The sequence below is a fragment of the Otolemur garnettii genome, unplaced genomic scaffold (assembly GCF_000181295.1).
Source record: "Otolemur garnettii isolate 467f Iridium unplaced genomic scaffold, OtoGar3 scaffold00156, whole genome shotgun sequence".
Lineage (NCBI taxonomy): Eukaryota > Metazoa > Chordata > Mammalia > Primates > Galagidae > Otolemur > Otolemur garnettii.
This window is the reverse complement of record NW_003852551.1, coordinates 3,498,887-3,507,965: the sequence shown is the minus strand read 5'-3', so window position 1 is coordinate 3,507,965 and position 9,079 is coordinate 3,498,887. Positions and strand designations below refer to the sequence as shown.

The 9,079-nt window shown below is 52.9% G+C and overlaps 1 protein-coding gene across 1 annotated transcript; it reads left to right on the top strand.

Moving 5' to 3' along the window:
• Window positions 1-5,215: 5,215 nt before the first annotated feature.
• On the top strand, window positions 5,216-8,243 carry CD164L2 (CD164 molecule like 2). The gene is made up of 5 exons (XM_003799818.1): window positions 5,216-5,303; window positions 5,714-5,881; window positions 5,983-6,054; window positions 6,560-6,604; window positions 8,095-8,243. Exons 1-5 carry the CDS (start codon window positions 5,216-5,218, stop codon window positions 8,241-8,243), a joined length of 522 nt encoding a protein of 173 aa, XP_003799866.1.
• Window positions 8,244-9,079: the final 836 nt, after the last annotated feature.

Here is a 9,079-nt window from a genome sequence, read left to right as displayed (position 1 = left end):
CCCGTTCCTGTTTTCTAGCCCTGTGACTCCGGGAAGTTTCTTCAGCTCTCTGTGCCTATTTCCTCATCTGTAAAATAGGGGTAACATTAGTACCTGCCCTATGGGGGGTGCTGCATATCATCAGCACTGGCTATGCTGGCTGTGAATGGTATAGCTAGCCAATGAAGGTGCCCTGGGAGGCACAGGCATGCAGCTCACACCTGGATGACATCTCCTGGGAGAGGAAGCAGAGCAGGTAGGTGGAGGGGCCTCAGAGACTCCTCCGCCATTAAAGGCACAGAGTGTGGACAAGGCTGCTTCTGTGCCTGGCCCTTTGCACTGGCCATTCCCTCTGCCTAAGACCCTCCTCTTCATCCAGATCTCAGCTCCCAAGTCTCCTCTGAAACAGGCTTCCCTGAACTCCACCCCAGATTACCACTCTCCTGCTCATCACTCTTCCTCCCCTTCTCTTGAGTTATTAGTTTCCAGAGCATGAAGCCCTCCTGAAATCATATGTTTACTCACATTTGTTTGTGCTACGTGTCAGCCCACTAGAACATAATTTCCATTAGGGTAGTGACTATGTCCTGTTTTCTGCTGGAGAATAGAGCCTGACATGTGATCAGTGTTCAACAGCTATTTTTTGTCTGGATGATTAAACTAAAAAGGAGCAGCCAGAATAAAAGAAGAAAAGCACAGAGAGAACAGTAGTTTGTCTGGTGTTAAGGAAAGTGGGGATGTCAGAGAGGTAGGGTACAAGGGCATCCATATTCCAAGGCTCAGGTATCCACTTTCTCCCCTATATCAAAGCTGGGTCCCCACAGAGCCCTGTGGGTATCTCAGAGAAGGGAGAAGGTTGGAATAAAGGGGGGTTTTTATCAGAGACAATCTTCTGCTGTTCTGAGTGGCAATGACTTTTATTATTATTTTTCTAACTTTAACCCTTTGACAAACTAGCAATGATTTTTTAAAAGTCTTCATAGTTTATTGATCCTCTGGTGAAAACTCTGCACCATCACTGCAGATAAAGTCATTGCAGAACCTTTTTGCCTGTCTGCTCCAACACTGTCCTTGGGTGGTCCGGTGACCATCTTCATTCTGTTCTTGTGTTGTTTTAGTGTTTTCTTCTCATACAAGCCATGACTTGCAAATCTGTGTTTGGGTTAATTTTTCTTTGCATAATCCAAGGAATTGCAGATCATGCCCAAGCCAGCTGTCTCACCACCACCCAAAAAGGATTCTGAATCTAAATGCAAAGATGTGATCTTGTACATTTTGATGAGTTTTCTTTCCAATTTCTGGCTCATGGATTATTGCCTTCCGAGGGTGAAGGATATTGATCACTGTGACCATTTGTTTCTGCTGAAGTAGTCAGTTGGTCATGAACTTCCTGATCCCGATAATTACCCTGTCATTCACAATGGAGGTTGATCCTCAGGAACCATGGAGGAAAAGAGTTCAATGATATTTCTAACTCTGAGAAACTCCAGAAACTCAAGAGACTAAGGTGGGGCTATGGATTTTCACCTGTGTTCTCTCTGCTCATGCCATCAGGACAATCGAAGCCATCGCTTCTTGCAGTTTTTGGCCAGGGCTGGGTCTGAACCTGCCACCTCCAGCATATGGGGCTGGCGCCCTACTCCTTTGAGCCACAAGCGCCACCCGAAGCCATCACTTCTTCTCTCCGTGAACACCTGCTCTAAGGATGTAGCAGCACTCCTTCCTGTTCTCCTCATGCCCTCTGCCCCTACCTCCTTGCTTCCTTGCCACCTACCAGGGGCCAGACCAGAGCCCAGTGCTTATATAACAACTCTGCAAAGTTAAGGGACTATGTTCCCCCATTTCATAGGTGAAACCCAGAGAAGCCAAGGGACTTGCCTCAAATCACATGGCAGAGCTGGAAGATGAAGTCAGGTCCACTGTAACCAAGTCCATTGTGCCTTCCTTTCTAGCCTACCTGTCACCCTGTCCCCCAAAGGCTGAGGGGTAAAGTTGAATAGGGCTGACTATACCTGCAGTTTCCCAGATGGCCACCAGATGGCTCTGAGCATGACTTCCAGGTGAGCCGTCCTTTTTTTTTTTTAGACTCTATGTCGCCCTCGGTAGGGTGTTGTGGCGTCACAGCTCACAGTAACCTCAAACTCGTGAGCTTAAGCGATTCTCGTGCCGCCCGCCGCACTGAACCCGACCATTTTCCTGCTGTAGTTGTCATTGCTGTGTAGCTGGCCTGGGCCAGGTTTGAACCTGCTAGCCTGGGTGTATGTGGCCGGCATCCTACCCACTGAGTCACGGGCCTAAATTCTTAAAGGAGGAATGTGTGAAAGAAAGAGAGAGAGAGAATCTCCACATATGAGCCTCTCGTCCAAGACCCAGGGATTGGACATTGCATTCTTAGCACAGACCCACTCATTCAGCCAATATTCACTGCAAGTTCCCCAGGGCTTGGATTTCAGTGGATGCAAGGTTCAGAGGGATGATCTGGGCACAATCCTGCATTTTCAACAATCAATAAATGTTTATTGAGCATCTACTAGTTGCCAGGCACAGAGGATGCATCAGTGAACAAAAATCCTTGCCTTCTTCAGGGAGCTTCCCTTGTAAAGGGGAGAGATGTGCAATCTACAAATAGATACCTAATATGATATCAAGCAGGGAGCCTTTGAGGGTCTCAAAGACCAGTGGGGCAGACAAACATGTACACAGTCACAACATGGTGCAGTCTGGTTCCTGCCTTTAGCCAGAAAAAAGGACTAATTAATTATATTATACATTTGATATATATTTTGAAGGAAAGAGCAGGTGTAGGTGTTGTAATGTAGAATAAACAGGAGGCCTCTTCGAGGTAGGTAGGTCATGGAGTAGGTCACTTTAAGAGAGAATAAAAGAGTTTGGGGGTTGATGGGCTTGAGGTTTAGAGAGAAGGCCAGTGTGTCTGGAGCTGAATCAGCAAAGGGGAAGAAAAGGGCGTGAGCTAAGTGAGGTGGGCAAGATCATGTGGTTGAAGAGAGTGATGAGAAGCCAATGGGTTTAAGGAGGAGAGTAATACAGTCTGACTTATGTTTGCAAAGGATCACTCTGCTGAGTGGTGAACAGACCGGAGCAGAAACTCTGCTAGGGGGGCCCTACAGAAATTCTCTAGCTGAGACAAGTGCTATAGCAGATCAGCTTTGTTCTGAGATAGTCACAGAAAGCTGCAAGAGGAAGCTTTTAGTGGTGTCTTGAAGGAGTAGTTAGGTGGAGTTGGGCTGGAGGAGGACCCTGTAGGGGAGATAGCAGCTGGGATAAAGGCCAGAAGGCATGAAGGGGGAGGGTGAGATGCTGTTCTATCTCTCTCTCTCTCTCTCTCTCTCTTTTTTTTTTGAGACAGAGCCTCAAGCTGTCGCCCTGGGTAGAATGCCATGGCATCACAACTCACAGCAACCTCCAATTCCTGGGCTTAAGCAATTCTCTTGCCTCAGCCTTCCAAGTAGCTGGGACTACAGGCGCCTACCACAATGCTCAGCTATTTTTTGGTTGTAGTTGTTTGGCAGGCCTGGGCTGGATTTGAACCCACCAGCTCTGGTGTATGTGGCTCCTTAGCTGCTTGAGCTGTAGGCACCAAGTCTGTTCTGTCTCGTTAGAGTGTGGAAGGTGATGAGGAGAGCCCAAGACAGGCTAGAGAGACTTCTAGATCGAGGAATCAAAGGGTTGTGGAGGCCAAGCCATTGTTGAAAAGTTAGCTAGAAGAGACATGGTCAAATGTATGGTTTCAGGTGCACTGTGAGAGTCAGAGTAGGAGAAGCCTGGAGACTGAGAGTCTGGAGAAGGAGGGCAAGGGCACAGGACCTGAAGGATTTAATCTGGGTGTTCAAGGCAGAGGGAGGGGTGAAGATGAGACTTGGTTTCCAATCTGGGCAACTGGGAAGAACAATGTGGTCTCCTTGCGTGGGGAGCAGGGACCAGGCAGTTTTAGAGTCCTGAGAAACACTTAGGTGGAGGTGTCCAGGAAGTGGATGGACTCACCAGAGGCACAGTAGAGGAGAGAGAGGCTTCCAGCATCATTCAATCCTGGCCTGCTGAGTTGGGAACTGTGTGTCCCCTAGCAGCCTGCAAATTTGGGGTGACAAAACCTACGCCTAGAGGATAATTGTGGACATTAGAGGAGAAATTGGGAGTAAAAGCTCTTAAAATGGACATTCTTCTAGATGTAAGGGGTTGATAATTGCTGACTGGTGTTATTAGTTACAGGTATGGGAGCTGCGGGGCCAGAACTAGCCTGCTGGCTTTTAAATGGAAGCCGATGGCAGAGGAATTGCCAAGATGACCACAGAAGAGTGTGGAACAGGACTCAGGACTCACCTGGGCCACCCTCCACTAAGAGAGGGTTAGGAGGAGAAGCAGGTGGGGGAGGAGGAGGAAGATGGAGAAAAGGAGGAGGTGGTGCCCCTTAAGGAGTTTGAGAAGTGGTTGTGGAGGGAGGGAGCCCAAAGAAGCTGGTCCCAGAGCAGGAGAGGTGGCTATGGGGAAGGCTACTGAAAGGCCCAGTTGACCTACCAGTGGCATGACCCATGAATTGGCCAGAAGGTGTGGTGGGCTGGAGGCAGACACGGGGGTTGAAGGGTATAGAGAACAGGATACAAGGGCTGAAGCAAGATGGAGAGGGTCACCAAAGCTAGGCCTGGTTAACTAGAGGCGAGGGGCGAGCTGAGGCCCGTCCCAGCGGTCAGGGGCCCTGGTTAGAGAGTGAACCTGGCAACGCCTGGCCTGCACTGAGCCTGAATGCAGAGAAAAGTGACATCGATTCAAATCCAGATTTTGCCACTAACTCTGTGACCTCTGATTAGTCACCTTTTCTGAACTTCAGTTTTCTCATCTATGAAGCAGGGAAAAACACAGTCACTACTTAACAAAGTTTTCACCATGCTAGCCTTGGGGACACCCAGTAACCACGTTTTCAAGAAGTCTCCCATAGACCCCGCCCGCTTTGTCCACGCCCCGCCCCAGATTGCTGAACTCAGGCCACCAAGTGGCGTTCACTAGCCACACCCCTATCTGCCTCGCCTTCCCCTGGCTTCCTGGCGGACCGGCGAGCCCAGCGCTCTATCACTGGCCCCGCCCCGGAATGACCTGACCACGCCCCCACCTGGCCACGCCCCGGTTGCCCAGGTCTCGCTCCTTACAAGCTCCGCTGAGCCCAGTCCAGAAGGGACGCAACACTCCAGCTGTCCGGCGACCCCTATCCCCCACCCCGGTGCCCATGGCCGTGCCGGGATCCCGCACCGTTCGGGCTGCCCTCTGTGGCGGCTGCTGCTGCCTCCTCCTGTGTGCCCAGCTTGCTGTGGCTGGTAACTTGCCGAGCCCAGACAGGGGCAGGTGGAGCATGCCCCTCACCCAGCTGCCTTCCTAGGAGCAGTCTGGGCTGTGGAATGGGGGACTTTCCAGACGTGTACTGAGCTCCTGGGGTGGGAGAAGGGGGCTCTAGCTGTGCGTGGAGCCCTGTGTGATATATAGGCTCCAGGTGTGCTGGGGGGGTGGCTCCCAGGAGTATGGTGGTGGCCTAGGTGTATGCAAAGGGAGGGGGACAGGGCTGTGGGTAAATGAAGGTAGGGGAGGTTCTAGGGGAGCATAATCATGCACTTGTGGAAGCTCCAGGTGTGTGCAGGGGGTGAAAGCCCAGTACTGGGGGCGGAGGTGGGTAGGTGATGCAGCTTGACTTTGAGAAGTTGCTCCCTTCCCATTCCCACCACACTCCCAGGTAAAGGAGCTCGAGGCTTTGGGCGAGGAGCCCTGATCCGCCTGAACATCTGGCCAGCTGTCCAAGGAGGCTGCAAACAACTGGAGTTTTGTGAGCATTGTGTGGAGGGGGACAGAGCGCACAACCTCTCGGGCTGTGTGTGGGAACAGTGTCAGCCAGAGGAGCCAGGTACGCAGCTGAGACCTTCCCAAGCTGAGTGTACCCAGTTCTGCACCCCAGGGCCATGGCCCCTCTCCCCAAAACCTCCCCCTTGCACCTTCTCCCACCAGGACACTGTGTGGCCCCAGCCGAGGTGGTCAAGGAAGGTTGCTCTGTCTATAACCGCTCAGAGTCGTGTCCAGGTAAGGCAGCTTCCACTGGCCTCAGCCAAGTTGGAAGGAGGGGGCTGAGGTCTCCCCAGCCATAGCCTGCCCCCCAGGAGGAACCAGTTTCTCTTGGGGAGTGGACTATGCCCTCCAACATTTGGGTTCAGTTTCAATTGTCTTTAGCTCACTAAGAAGTCCCTTCCCTGCTCTGGCCTGTTCTCTTATCTGAAAATCACAGGTGTGTGGAAGGGATGGGGCATTAGCGCTTCTGATTTAAGGCATAATAAGGGTTTAGGAAGTTCAGAAGGGAATGGAGGGGCCTTCCTGAAGGAAGTGACATCAGAGATGAGCCCTGAAGGTAGAACTGGAGAGAGGGCACATCTGGCAGCAGGAGGGAACTGTGTGACTAAGGGTCCCACATATGTCAGGTGTCTGGAGCAGAGAGGGGCTGGATCTGAATCAGAAGTCCATCTGTGGGTGGGGCTGGGGTCAGGAGGTGGGGTAGGAGAGCTGTTTGGTCATGGATTCCCCATCTCCTCAGCTGCCCACCACCACCCCACTGATGAACCGAAGATGATCACAACAGGTGGGTTCTACCCAGGGGAGGGGGTAGCGGGAAGACCAGAGGTATAGGGAAAGACAGATCTGGGCTGAGGTATTGACATGCCCTGTGACATCAACTTGTGACATTTCCCTCTAGCCCGTTTCAACATCCATGAAATGGGCTGGATGGTACCTACCTCACAGTGTTGCTGTGTGGATTTTATGAGAGGCTGCATAGTGCTACTTCAGTGTCTGACTCACTGAGGTGAAGAAATGTTCATGGTGCCTATCCCTCCCTAGTTCTGGGAACTCAGGGTGACCCTTCAGGACCTGGCTCAGGTTGCTGATGAGATGTCCTACTGCAACTGCCAGGCTCAAAGAGGGTCATAAAGCAGTTTCCTGGCTGAGCAGAGGCAAGAAAACCCCTACCCCAGCCCCATTTCCCACTGCCCCTCAGAGCCTGGAGGTCACCAGACTTGGCAGGGATGGCTGGAGAGGCTCTTGGTTAATTAAAGCCGGAAACCGATCTCAAAGGCTGCATTATTGATGGCTCAGCTCCTCGGCTCAAGCCCCAGATCGGCCTTGTGCAGCTCATTTCTCCCTTTTCTGCTCCTCTACCCCTAGCTGCCCTGCCTCTGGGGCTCCTTAAGCTGCAGCCAGGACCACCCCTCTTCATATTCCCAGACCCTTTGTACCTCTTATAGCCTCCAGGAGGTGGACCCAGCTCATGGTTAGGCCCCTGTCCACTGTCCCAGAATGATCTTCCACCCACCAGACTGCCCTGTCCTAAGCATCTGGCCCAGGGCCTGAAATCGAATCCCCAGTCAGAGTTGATGGGTAATATGGCTCAGCTGGGAGCCACCCAGGCACAGCCTGGCAACCATGGCCCAGAAAGGAAAGGATCAGGGGACCCTGTATAAGTCTGGCTCTAACTGTGAGGCAACTTTGGCCAAGTGTGACCCTCAGGCTGATTCCTCTGGCATGAGCTCAGCCGGGTTGCTGACTCTGGACCTCCACTTTCCCCTCTGCCCCTTTCCTCCCTGAGTAAGGGCTCTGATATTGGGTGATGCTGAGGTCTCAGGACTTAGGAGTCCTGAAAAGGACCGCATCATCTATATGTGAGCCCTAAACCCTGAGAATCAAGGCTGAAAGGGATTCCGGGCTGAGGGGTCTGGATGCCCAAGTTCTGGATCCACCTCCAACCCTGTTGGTCTAATGAGAGACAAAGAGGCTGGAGGAGAGCTCAGCCACCACCATCTGTTCCAACCCAATGGGCCCATGTGACCAGGAGGCCCAAAGAGGGTGTGTGTGGTGTAAAGCCAGAGCAATCCAGGAGTACAGCCAGGACTGAACACGGCCCCACCCTCCCTGGCCACTGTCCCTCCCACCAGGTACTTCCTAGCTGCCTGCAGGGTCTGGGCTGAATTTCAGAGTCTAGAGTTCAAGGACCACATAGTGAGGGCTAGGGCCTTGAGGCCCGCCAGTTATGGAGGTGGGATTATGACCTCTTTTTACCCTGCCTTGACCCTGCAGGGAGCCCCTCGGTCCCTGAAGCCCATAGCCCTGGCTTTGATGGGGCCAGCTTTATCGGGGGTGTCGTGCTGGTGCTAAGCCTGCAGGCAGTAGCTTTCTTTGTGCTGCGCTTCCTCAAAGCCAAGGACAGCACCTATCAGACACTGTGAGTACCTGCCAGCAGTGGAGTTGGGGTCCCAGTTTACTTCCCCCTCCCCATCCTGCCCTGCAGTGCCCCTTCAGTGCCCAGGGAGCTGTCTTCCTGGGGCATCCCTAAGGACAAGGAGCCACACCCCTCTCCTCTCCTCCACTTGGGGGCTCTCTCTGAAGGATATTAGCTGGGACTAGGACTCAGCCTGGGCCAGTGGTCTGGGAGCCCAGCTGAGCCAATTGTCTCTTTATCCCCTCATGCTGCCAGCAGGGAGGAGAACCAGTAGGTGATTGCCCAGGCAAGTCTGTGGCCTGCAGTTCTGTGGCCATGGGCAGGAGACGGGGCTGTGTGTCCACTTTGGTTTTCCTCTGGGAAGGAGAGCTGTGTCTGAGGCGCCCGTGTGCTGTGTGCTCTGGGATGGGTCGCCGCAGCTTGCATTGAAGTGTTTGTCTTCCAGCTGCTGCCTACTCTCTGGGGGATGGGGGTCCTCAGCCAGCTGAGGCAGGGTCACCTCACCAGATGTACTGTCTGGCCTCTGCAGAATCTGACCCCCTTGGGCCCAGACTCCATCCTGAGGGGAAGAGGGATGCAGAGGCTGCCCCCTTGGTTCCTTGTAGGCACTTTGGGTGGGAAAAACTTTGGCCACCAATATTTGGCCCCTGTGGGCATCGAGCAGGCTCAGTGCCCAAAGTCTGACATGCCTTCCCGTTCCGGGCCTGGCACCTGCAGCTGAGAGCCTCCTTCAACCACCTGGTGTCTCATCCATCATCCCTGCTGGGCAACCCAGGCACCTGAATTTTGTGCCTGTTTCTTCTCACCAACCTGGCCTAGGCACTGTCCCCAAATAAAGGAACT

What these genes read in the sequence shown, in the direction of transcription:
- CD164L2 (XM_003799818.1), top strand. Translation starts at nt 5,216, where the DNA reads ATGGCCGTGCCGGGATCCCGCACCGTTCGGGCTGCCCTCTGTGGCGGC. An exon ending in GTGTCAGCCAGAGGAGCCAG is followed by an intron (nt 5,882 to 5,982) that starts GTACGCAGCTGA and finishes TTCTCCCACCAG; the next exon opens with GACACTGTGTGGCCCCAGCC. An exon ending in CCGCTCAGAGTCGTGTCCAG is followed by an intron (nt 6,055 to 6,559) that starts GTAAGGCAGCTT and finishes CCATCTCCTCAG; the next exon opens with CTGCCCACCACCACCCCACT.